We start from the raw sequence: 12,304 nt of genomic DNA on the forward strand, positions 1-12,304 counted from the left end.
AAATAATAATAAATCCTCATCAATCTACCCACAAGACCCCATAATGACAAAGCGAAATCAGGTTCATACATTTTTGCATATTTATTACAAATAAAAAACAGAAATACTTTATTTACATAAGAACTCAGACCCTTTGCTATGAGACTTGAAATTGAGCTCAGGTGCATCCTGTTTCCATTGATCATCCTTGAGATGTTTCTACAACTTGATTGGAGTCCACCTGTGGTAAATTCAATTGATTGGACATGATTTGGAAAGGCACACGCCTGTCTATATAAGGTCCCACAGTTGACAGACATGTCAGAGCAAAAACCAAGCCATGAGGTCGAAGGAGTAGTCCGTAGAGCTGCGAGACAGGATTGTGTCGAGGCACAGATCTGGGGAAGGGTACCAAAACATTTCTGCAGCATTGAAGGTCCATTCAAGAACACAGCGGCCTCCATCATTCTTAAATGGAAGAAGTTTGGAACCACCATGACTCTTCCTAGAGCTGGTCACCCGTCCAAAATGAGCAATCGGTGGAGAAGTGCCTTGGTCAGAGAGGCGACCAAGAACCCGATGGTCACTCTGACAGAGCTCCTGTGTGGAGATGGGAGAACCTTCCAGAAGAACAACCATCTCTGCAGCACTGCACCAAATCAGGCCTTCATGGTAGATTGGCCAGACGGAAGCCACTCCTCAGGAAAAGGCACATGACAGCCCACTTGGAGTTTGCCAAAAGGCACCTTTGTACTGAATGCCAAGCGTCACATCTGGAGGAAACCTGGCACCATCCCTACGGTGAAGCATGGTGGTGGCAGCAACATCATGCTGTAGGGATGTTTTTCAGTGGCAAGGACTGGGAGACTAGTCAGGATCGAGGGAAAGATGAACGGAGCAAAGTACAGAGATCCTTGATGAAGTCCTGAGCGCTGAGGAGCAGGTTCTCAGACTGGGGCGAAGGTTCACCTTCCAATAGGACAACAACCCTAAGCACACAGCCAAGACAACGCAGGAAAGGTTTCGGGACAAGTCTCAATGTCCTTGAGTGGCCCAGCCAAAGCACGGACGTGAACCCGATCAAACATCTCTGGAAAGAACTGCAAACAGCTGTGCAGCGACGCTCTCCATCCAACCTGACAGAGCTTGAGAGGATCTGCAGAGAAGAATGGGTGAAACTCCCCAAATACAGGTGCCAAGCTTACAGCGCCATACCCAAGAAGACTCGAGGCTGTAATCGCTGCCAAAAGTACTGAGTAAAGGGTCTGAAAACTGATGTAAATGTGATAAGTTTATTTTTATACATTTGCATAAAAAAAATAACTATGGGGTATTGTGTGTAGATTGATGAGGGAAAAACTATTGAATCCATTTTAGAATAAGGCCGTAACGTAACAAAATGTGGAAAAAGACAAGGGGTCTGAATACTTTCCGAATGCGCTATACATCCCAAATAGCTCCCTATTCCCTTTATAGTGCACTACTCTTGTCAAAAGTAGTGCCCTATAAAGGTAATCGGATGCCATTTGGGACACATCATATGGGTGGAGCACTGACTCCTCACCTGGCCATCGTTGAAAATAAGAATTTGTTCTTAACTGACTTGCCTAGTTAAATAAAGGTAAAATAAAAAAATACACAACACTTAAGCCTGTCAACACACAGATTTAGCCTAACATAAGACAGTGTCAAACACCAGGGGCTTTAACACTGGGTATTCTCACCGGGTTACAGCTAATGACAGTATTACATTTACATTACATTTACATTTAGCTAATGACAGTATTGTCAGACCAAATTGTTAAGCTGGTCCGCACTCAAAAAGGAGATTCAAGGTTTATGTTCAGTATTTATTTCATTCAGGTGTAGGTAGAGAGAAAAATGTTTCTACCTTTGTCAGCTGCACAGTCACAATCTTCAGGTAGGTTGTGACAACAAAACCCCAGACAAGTGTTTGAGCTGAAGAATAGGACTACAATGTAGTTCAGACTAGGGCTGGGCGATATGGCCAAAATCTCATATCCCGATAATGATACATTAACATGATACAGCACATTCTGTAAATTCAATGAATAAGTAGTTTGTATAAAATGACCACAAGTAAAGGCCCATTTCTTATTACATGTTGAATTATACTCAACAATAAAAGGTTCTTACTCATTTCATTATTTCTCCTTTTATTTAGAACCTTCGTGCAAATTTTCAATTAAGCATGTAACTAAATATAAAATATTAATGTATAAAATCTAAAAAGGTTAATAGAAAACACTTCAACTATAGTTGCAAACAAAATTAATATAGGCCTAAAATATATATTTTTGGGGGCTTGCCTGTTTTGCATGTTATTTTGGCATTAATATGTGTCACATATCAATTTGCATTTGGTACCTTGGGTCAAGTGTTACCACCACCTCACGAAACCCCCGTTTCTCAACCATGTAAATTGGGGCCATGTCTTTGCAGATATAAGTTGTAACCGCAGCTGTTATCTCCTTCCATCTTCGTGATGCTTTGCCATATGGTGTGCCGCGGGCAAAAGCCTCTTGCAACGTCTGAGTCGGGGGGTTTGTTTTGAGCACGACTGTACTTTTTTGGGTCTCATCCGTAGACTCTCTCCATACTGTTTCATATTATTCTTGCGTAGGTGGTCAAATAGGTTAGTGGTGTTTAAGCCTGTTGTCAGGACCGGCCTGCTGCATATTTTGCAGAAGATGGTTTTCTGGTCCGTGTCAGACTTTTCATACCCAAACCACGTCCATGCGACCGAAGTAGCCCCTCTTTTAGGTACGAGCTATATATATATATATTTTAGGCCTATATTAATTTTGTTTGCAACTATAGTTGAAGTGTTTTCTATTAACCTTTTTAGATTTTATACATTAATATTTGATATTTAGTTACATGCTTAATTGAAAATTTGCACGAAGGTTCTAAATAAAAGGAGAAATAATGAAATGAGTAAGAACCTTTTATTGTTGAGTATAATTCAACATACATTTACATTTTAGTCGTTTAGCAGACGCTCTTATCCAGAGCGAATTACAGTAGTGAATGCTAACATTTCATACATTTTTTTCTCCGTACTGGTCCCCCGTGGGAATCGAACCCACAACCCTGGCGTTGCAAACACCATGCTCTACCAACTGAGCCTGTAATAAGAAATATGTCTTTACATGTGGTCATTTTATACAAACTACTTATTCATTGAATTTACAGAATGTGCTGTATCATGTTATGTATCATTATCGGGATATGAAATGACCTATATCGGGATATGAGATTTTGGCCATATCGCCCAGCCCAACCCCCAAGTCACATGACTGCGGAACAGTACATCAAATGACTACCTGGACTACTTGCATTGACCCCCTTATTTTTTGTTGCACACTCACTAGACTCTACACACACACATATACTACACTGACACACATACTCTCACAAACACAAAAACACGTGCATGCATAATGACGCCACACACACACACACACACACACACACACACACTTTCACACTCGTTGCTGCTACTGTGTTTATTATCTATCCTGATTGCCTTTTCACTTTTACCCCTACCTACAGTTGGAGTCGGAAGTTTACATACACTTAGCCAAATACATTTACACTCAGTTTCACAATTCCTGACATTTATTCCTAGTAAAAATTCCCTGTCTTAGGTTAGTTAGGATCACCACTTTACTTTAAGAATGTGAAATGTGAGAATAATAGTAGAGAAAATTATTTATTTCAGCTTTTATTTCTTTCATCACATTCCCAGTGGGTCAGAAGTTTACATACACTCAATTAGTATTTGGTAGCATTGCCTTTAAATTGTTTAACTTGGATCAAACGTTTTGGGGAGCCTTCCACAAGCTTCCCACAATAAGTTTGGTGAAATTTGGCCCATTCCTCCTGACAGAGCTGGTGTAACTGAGTCAGGTTTGTAGACATCCTTGCTCGCACACGCTTTTTCAGTTCTGCCCACATATTTTCTATGGGATTGAGGTCAGGGCTTTGTGATGGCCACTCCAATACCTTGATTTTGTTGTCCTTAGGCCATTTTGCCACAACTTTGGAAGTATGCTTGGGGTCATTGTTCATTTGGAAGACCCATTTGCGATCAAGCTTCAACTCTCTGACTGATGTCTTGAGATGTTGCTTCAATATATCCACATAATTTTCCATCCTCATGATGCCATCTATTTTGTGAAGTGCACCAGTCCCTCCTGCAGCAAAGCACCCCCACAACATGTTGCTGCCACCCACGTGCTTCACAGTTGGGATGGTGTACTTCTGCTTGCAAGCCTCCCCCTTTTTCCTCCAAACATAACGATGGTCATTATGGCCAAATAGTTATATTTTTGTTTCATCAGACCAGAGGACATTTGTCCAAAAAGTACGATCTTTGTCCCCATGTGCAGTTGCAAACCGTAGTCTGGCTTTTTTATGGCGGTTTTGGAGCAGTGGCTTCTTCCTTGCTGAGCGGCCTTTCAGGTTATGTCGATATAGGACTCGTTTTACTGTGGATATAGATACTTTGTACCCGTTTCCTCCAGCATCTTCACAAGGTCCTTTGCTGTTGTGCTGGGATTGATTTGCACTTTTCGCACAAAAGTACGTTTATCTCTAGGAGACAGAATGCATCTCCTTCCTGAGGAGTAGGACGGCTGCGTGGTCCCATGGTGTTTATACTTGCGTACTATTGTTTGTACTTGTGTCATGCACAAAGTAGATGTCCTAACCGACTTGCCAAAACTATAGTTTAGAAATTTGTGGAGTGGTTGAAAAACGAGTTTCAATGACCCCAACCTAAGTGTATGTAAACTTCGGACTTCAACTGTACATACCTCAAATCACCTCAACTACCTCGTACCCCTGCACATTGACTCGGTACCGGTACTCATTGTATATAGCCTTGTTATTGTGTTACTATTCCTTTTTTATGGTCGGAGGGAGGGAGAAAGGCCCGCGGAGAGGAAAAGCGGGGAGAGATGTTTGAAGGACAAACATTCCCACCTGGGATGTAAACAGAGCGAGGTCTGGTGGTGAAGTGGCTCATATCCATAAACAGTGAACCATCTGAATAACTCATACTGTGGCATAGAGGGAGGAGAGAGAGAAGGAGAGACATGGAGGGAGGGAGAGAGAGCAAGCGAAAGAGCAAAGGAGAGAGAGATGGACAGATGGAGAAAAACAAGCCCTAGAGAAGCCCACAGAGACTGAAGGCCTTGGCAGCAGTTGCAACAGTATAACACACACACCGCCAGCTGAGCCCATGGCTCACCACACCAGCCTGTCCATCACTCACTGTCTCTCTCCCATGCTGAGTCAGTGAGTGGGCTAGACACCTGTCAATTATCCCAAGGCCTGGAGTCAGTAGGCTAATACATCTGAGGGCGGGATTAGTTGAACTTGACACTTGTTTGACAAGTGGTGGAAGGTTTCCTGCTGTAAAGGCATGTTGACAGTCTTGTTGAATTAACACTGTTCATGAAGAATCAGATATAGGCCTATGTCATAGTATGCTGCACAACGTAGTAAATATGGCCTCAGTTCTGTTCCAAGACAGGTCTTGTAATTTTAGTCCTTATGATAACAGATGGCATAGGTAGTAACAGCTGATCCTAGACCAGCCGTTAGGGTAGAATCTCTCCCTGGAGGGCCCTTACATGCTATTACACCATGCACCGTGCTGTGTGTCCCACTACTAGACACCTGTGAAAGCTGCATTCACTCTGCAGTGATGAGGTGTGAAACTAGTGTCGCCAACAGAGCAGTGACAAGTGGGTGCACAGGCCTTTCACACCCCAATGTGTGTGTGTGCGTGCGCACAATGCCAAATGGACATTGGCAGAAGTCCTGTATAAACTATTTTAAATACATTTTATATGCTTGCACCTAATATCAAATACTGTACACTGATAAACACAGACATGCAAGACCTAACCACAGACAAAGACAACCTAAAGGCACAATGACACAGACACACAGTCTGCGTGCGTGCATGTGTGTGTGCACACAATGTGTTGTCTGGGAGGCCTGACTTGAATGAAGATTTAATGGAGTGATTGACTATTAAATATGTCTTGTGTTCTGTCTGAGTTCGGGTCACGTTGACACACTGGGGGAGATCAGGAGAACCAATCCCCTACTATTGTACTGCTCTACAACAACAAAAACAATTAAGTTCAACAACACACTCCTGAGACTTCCTGGATAGCTAGTAGTCACAAATAATAAACAGCATCAGAGTGAAGAGAATGGGGGAACAGCAGCATCAAGGATACATTTTAGATAGGGTTAGACAGTCTTTCATCATGACAGACAATATTAAAACATTGATTTCTATTGTGTGGCAAGTACATCCGACTGAATTGGGATGATCTCGATGGGTGAGTTCCATATTCTCTCTAATCAAATCAAATTGTATTTGGCACTTGCGCCAAATACAACAGGTGTAGACCTTACCGTGAAATGCTTACTTACAAGCCCTTAACCAACAACGCAGTTCAAGAAAGAGTTAAGAAAATATTTACTAAATAAACGAAAGTAAAAAATAAAATAAAAAATAGAATCAATCAAAAAGTAACATACAGGGGGTACCAGTACAGAGTCAATGTGCGGGGTACAGGTTAGTCGAGGACTCTATGCCAGAACTCTACATCTGTGGTTTGTCTCGACCGAACATTGACTTCATTATCACGTAAACATACAGACTGAAACATGGATGGCTCCCGTTCTCCCTCCCCCACATCCTCTCTCCTTCTGTTAGTTAGAAGTCTGGCCCACAAGGCCCTGAGGGAGACACACAACTCCCCTCTCTATGTCTCCTCTCAACCACAACAATACACTATTGTAGAAGAATAACATATAGGGCCTAAATACAGAGGAATTATGACTTGTTATAACCGGCTGACGAAAATGACATAACACAGGATGTTTCTGTTCCCACGATATTTCACCTCTACGAACAGACAATTCTCATAAGCATAATTAATGTAAGCCTAAGTGTGTAATTCACTCACTGTACCAGATAAATAAGTCAGTGTGTGAACCTGAACCAAATCTCCCTCTCTCTTTCTGCATATAATGTAGGCTATGCAGAGAGTATCGAGGTGAGGATGTATAAGCACTAAGTAGGGGGGAAAGATGAATTATAGAGACTAGTTATGAATAAACCAGTGCGAGCTAGCTGCAGTGTTACGGCGTCTGCTAGTGGAAGAGACTGGGATGAACTGTGCTCCTAATTGGAATGACAAGCCCAGAGTTAATCCTCCAGCCTACACTGAACTGAACAGAGTAACCCCCCCCCCTCCCCCCTCCTTCCTCTCTGAATCATGAGTCATAGTAGAAACATCTGGAGGGGTGGATTCCTGGGATGTCTGTGTGGTGACGTCAGCAAGACCTGGGAGGGATCAGGGCTAGCCTAGCAGGCAACCACAGGATAACTTATATTGGGGATTAATGATGCGAGTCCGTCATATCTATGCGTCCTACTGTAGATGAAACTGTACTGTGTGGTGACAGCAGCAGGACCTGGGAGGGATCAGGCTTAGCAGGCAATCACATCTACTAGGAGTGCAGATAGGCTCACTACACCCCTCTACATAATTTGCTCTGTCGCCTGTGGATACCAGGCTACTGTACACTGGACTGTAGTAGGATGTACCGTCGCAAAGGAGAAAGTACAACACAGACTTCTGGAGGTGATAAGGTCCTTCAATATGGTCCACTTCTAAAGCGTTTTACTTTGATATTCTACAGGTAGCGGCCTCCTGAGCCAGTGTGTTGTTTACTGTCCTCCTCAGTCCTTTACTCCTCTAGGCTGAGAGGAGATGAAGACAGGTGACTAAAGGTTGGGAAGAGAAGGAGAGGTTCTCCCAACGAGCCCTTCTATGTGACAGGCCAGGAGAACCTCTGAACAGAGATAGGGCCAGAGGAAAGAGACCGAGAAAAGCGTGTGAGTGCTAGGCCTTGTAAAGAGAGAGAGAGCCTCACCTACAGAGAGATGAACCTGGAGAAGAGTCCCCTAAGCAAGCTGGTCCTGGGGCTCTGTTCACAAACACACCCCACAGAGCCACAGCAACACAACTAGATCCAACCAAATCATGAGAAAACAAAAAGATAATTACTTGACACATTGGAAAGAATTAACAAAAAACTGAGCAAACTAGAATGCTATTTGGCCCTAAACAGAGAGCACACAGCGGCAGAATACCTGACCACTGTGACTGACCCAAAATGAAGGAAAGCTTTGACTATGTACAGACTCAGTGAGCATAGCCTTGCTATTGAGAAAGGCAGACCTGGATCTCAAGAGAAGACAGGCTATGTGCACACTGCCCACAAAAGGAGGTGGAAACTGAGCTGCACTTCCTAACCTCCTGCCCATTGTATGACCATATTAGAGACACATATTTCCCTCAGATTACACAGATCCACAAAGAATTCGAAAACAAACCCAATTTTGATAAACTCCCATATCTACTGGGTGAAATACCACAGTGTGCCATCACAGCAGCAAGATTTGTGACCTGTTGCCACAAGAAAAGGTCAACCAGTGAAGAACAAACACCATTGTAAATAGAACCCATATTTATGCTTATTTATTTTCCTTTTGTACTTTAACCATTTGTACATTGTTACAACACTGTATATATATATATATATACACATAATGACATTTGAAATGTCTTTATTCTTTTGAAACTTCTGTATGTGCAATGTTTACTGTTCATTTTTATTGTTTATTTCACTTTTGTATATTACCTACTTCACCTGCGTTGGCAATGTTAACATATGTTTCCCATGCCAATAAAGCCCCCTGAATTGAATTGAGAGAGGTGTATTTGGTAGACGGAGAAAGAGAGCTGGTGAGGTGATACTGATAGACATGGCTCTGGAAAAGCCCTGTAACAGAGGACAGGCGAAGAAAAGGACGGTTGGGACGACAAGGAGATAAAAGGAGGACTATAGAAAAACAGACAGTGACAGAACGAGGGACATGAAGATCAACTTTTGAACTTTACCATAAGCCTCATGTCCTCTCCTGCTGTACCGAAGCCGTCAGCACATCTGAGAGGGAGGACAGGGCAGGGCAGTGGGACATAGAGGCTTCAGAGCAGTAACCCTACACCCTGGCCTGACAGCAGAGGGACAGAGGGAGGGAGAGAGAGAGAGAGAGGGAGGATTTACTCTGGCAAGGAGCCCGGGGACAAAGGCAATGAGACAGAATGAGAGGGGGGGAAGAGAGATGGGTAGAATGATTGTTAAACTTAATTCACCATGTGCAAGGGAGTGTGAGAGAGAGGTGTGGGAGAGGAGAGCAGGAATCAGACTAAATTCAGCATGTGTTAGCTAGACAGTGTGAGTGTGAGAGAGAGAGAGAGAGAGAGAGAGAGGAGGGAGAGAGAGAGAGGACTAAATTCAGAATGTGTTAGCTAGACAATGTGTGTGTGTGTGTGTGTGTGTGTGTGTGTGTGTGTGTGTGTGTGTGGGAGAGAGAGAGGTGTGGGAGAGGACTAAATTCAGCATGTTAGCTAGACAGTGTGTGTGTGTGTGTGTGTGTGTGGGAGAGAGAGAGAGAGAGAGGTGGGAGAGGACTAAATTCAGAATGTGTTAGCTAGACAGTGTGTGTGTGTGTGTGTGTGTGTGTGTGTGTGTGTGTGTGTGTGTGTGTGTGTGTGTGTGTGTGTGTGTGGGAGAGAGAGAGAGAGAGAGGTGGGAGAGGACTAAATTCAGAATGTGTTAACTAGACAGTGTGTGTGTGTGGGAGAGAGAGAGAGAGAGAGAGAGAGAGAGAGGTGGGAGAGGACTACATTCAGAATGTGTTAGCTAGACAGTGTGTGTGTGTGTGTGTGTGTGTGTGTGTGTGTGTGTGTGTGTGTGTGTGTGTGTGTGTGTGTGTGTGTGTGTGTGTGTGTGGTGTGTGAGTGTGTGTTGTGTTAGCTAAAGTGTGTGTGTGTGGGAGAGAGAGAGGAAAAAGTGTGGGAGAGGACTAAATTCAGAATGTGTTAGCTAGACAGTGTGTGTGTGGGAGAGAGAGAGAGAGAGAGGTGTGGGAGAGGACTAAATTGAGAATGTGTTAGCTAGACAGTGTGTGTGTGTGAGAGAGAGAGAGGACTAAATTCAGAATGTGTTAGCTAGACAGTGTGTGTGTGGGGGAGAGAGAGGGAGAGAGAGAGGTGAGAGAGGACTACATTCAGAATGTGTTAGCTAGACAGTGTGTGTGAGAGAGAGAGAGAGAGAGAGAGAGAGAGAGAGAGAGAGAGAGAGAGAGAGAGAGAGAGAGAGGTGTGGGAGAGGACTAAATTCAGAATGTGTTAGCTAGACAGTGTGTGTGTGTGTGTGTGTGTGGGAGAGAGAGAGAGGTGTGGGGACTAAATTCAGAATGTGTTAGCTAGACAGTGTGAGTGTGTTTGGGGGGGGATATTGGGTCAGAGGACAGAGACTGCTAGGCCTTGTAAACAGCCAGAGAGAGAGAGCAGAAAGAGAAAGGTATTTGGTAGAAGGAGAAAGAGAGCTGGTGAGGTGATACTGATAAACATGGCTCTGGAAAAGCCCTGTAACAGAGGACAGGCGAAGAAAAGGACGGTTGGGACGACAAGGAGATAAAAGGAGGACTATAGAAAAACAGACAGTGACAGAACGAGGGACATGAAGATCAACTTTTGAACTTTACCATAAGCCTCATGTCCTCTCCTGCTGTACCGAAGCCGTCAGCACATCTGAGAGGGAGGACAGGGCAGGGCAGTGGGACATAGAGGCTTCAGAGCAGTAACCCTACACCCTGGCCTGACAGCAGAGGGACAGGAGAGAGAGAGAGAGAGAGGGAGGATTTACTCTGGCAAGGAGCCCGGGGACAAAGGCAATGAGACAGAATGAGAGGGGGGGAAGAGAGATGGGTAGAATGATTGTTAAACTTAATTCACCATGTGCAAGGGAGTGTGAGAGAGAGGTGTGGGAGAGGAGAGCAGGAATCAGACATTCAGCATGTGTTAGCTAGACAGTGTGGGAAAGAGATCGAGAGAGATCGAGAGAGAGAGAAAAGGCGAGGGATGTGGGATTTAGAGTTAATGCAGCTTGTGTTGCTGGGTGGAGTAGAGTTCACTGCAAGTGAGGCAATACATCCCCACCAGCAGCACCAAGCTGCTCAGTACTGGTTAGCTTTATTTTCCCCTAACCCCTCCCCTAATTGGAGTAAACTAATGGTCAACAATACTTAGGCTTCCACTTCCAGCTCATACATACTACGTACATTTCACGGACAGTATACTTTACCTCAACCTCTCCCATCTATCTCTGAAGACCATCCAGTTGGGATTTCTAGCTGCCATATATTTTTTCAACTGGTACAACAGTCACACCCTCTCTCTCGTCAACGTGAGTCTCTCATCTGGCCAACAGGTGACCGTCGTAATCATGATTTCAGCACCGCAGGCTACAATCACAGCCAGACACACCATGTGTCCTTTACAACACTGCACCAACTACAAGTCTGTCTTTGGTTTCTATTGAGGTCTACTAAATTCAGAACTTCACACACACACACACACACACACACACTTCCTTAGAACTCAGGGCCAGTGGTGGCGTGCCGATACACACAGCAGCAGAATAAGAGAGGATACACACACACACACACACACACACACACACACACACACACACACACACACACACACACACACACACTGTCTGAAGCTGGAGAAGCCAAGGAAAGTGGGATTAAGGAAAGGAGGGCGGGTGAGCAGTGGGCCACGTTAGCCTTGGGTCTTTAGCTGGAGCGCTGTGAATGGACATGAATGGCCTCATTGTACCCCGGTCTGCCCTCTGAGGGAGTGCCGTGTGTGTGTGTGTACTCCTGTAAGACCACTTGAATGAAATGGTATTTGTATTGAGAATACTGTATGGGGTGGACACACTAAACTCGCTGCGCCCCACAGCACTCTGGGTAATGGTGTGTGTGTGCGAGCAAGACCTCTTAAAGTGGTACTGTAACTAGAATGACCCTCCCCAGTGTTTCTGTATGGTCACAGCTGGACTACTGGGCTCTCCTTGTGTTGTTTGAAAGACTCTTCAATAACAGCTGGATCACAAGTAGAAAATACTAGTCCTTGTGTGTGTGTGTGTGTGTGTGTGTGTGTGTGTGCAGAAAGTGCATAATAAACTCAGCAAAAAAAGAAACGTCCTCTCACTGTCAACTGCGTTTATTGTCAGCAAACTTAACATGCGTAAATATGTGTGAACATAAGATTCAACAACAGACATAAACTGAACAAGTTCCACAGACATGTGACTAACAGAAATGGAATAATGTATCCCTGAACAA

The 12,304-nt window shown here is 44.1% G+C and overlaps 1 protein-coding gene across 2 annotated transcripts in view; it reads right to left on the reverse strand.

The window, feature by feature from the left end:
- Positions 1-12,304, reverse strand: part of LOC106564724 (serine/threonine-protein kinase N1) — a 66,957-nt gene that overhangs the window by 18,314 nt on the left and 36,339 nt on the right. Inside the window, exon 1 of one of the 2 annotated variants that reach the window (XM_014131017.2) lies at positions 9,003-9,324. The exons of the other annotated variant lie outside the window; for it this stretch is intronic. Coding sequence (XP_013986492.2) covers positions 9,003-9,014 — 12 coding nt within the window. The 5' untranslated portion in view covers positions 9,015-9,324. Of the gene's footprint in view, positions 1-9,002; positions 9,325-12,304 lie in introns of those variants that run through there. 2 annotated transcript variants of the gene reach the window in all.

The sequence above is a fragment of the Salmo salar genome, chromosome ssa12 (assembly GCF_905237065.1).
Source record: "Salmo salar chromosome ssa12, Ssal_v3.1, whole genome shotgun sequence".
NCBI lineage: Eukaryota > Metazoa > Chordata > Actinopteri > Salmoniformes > Salmonidae > Salmo > Salmo salar.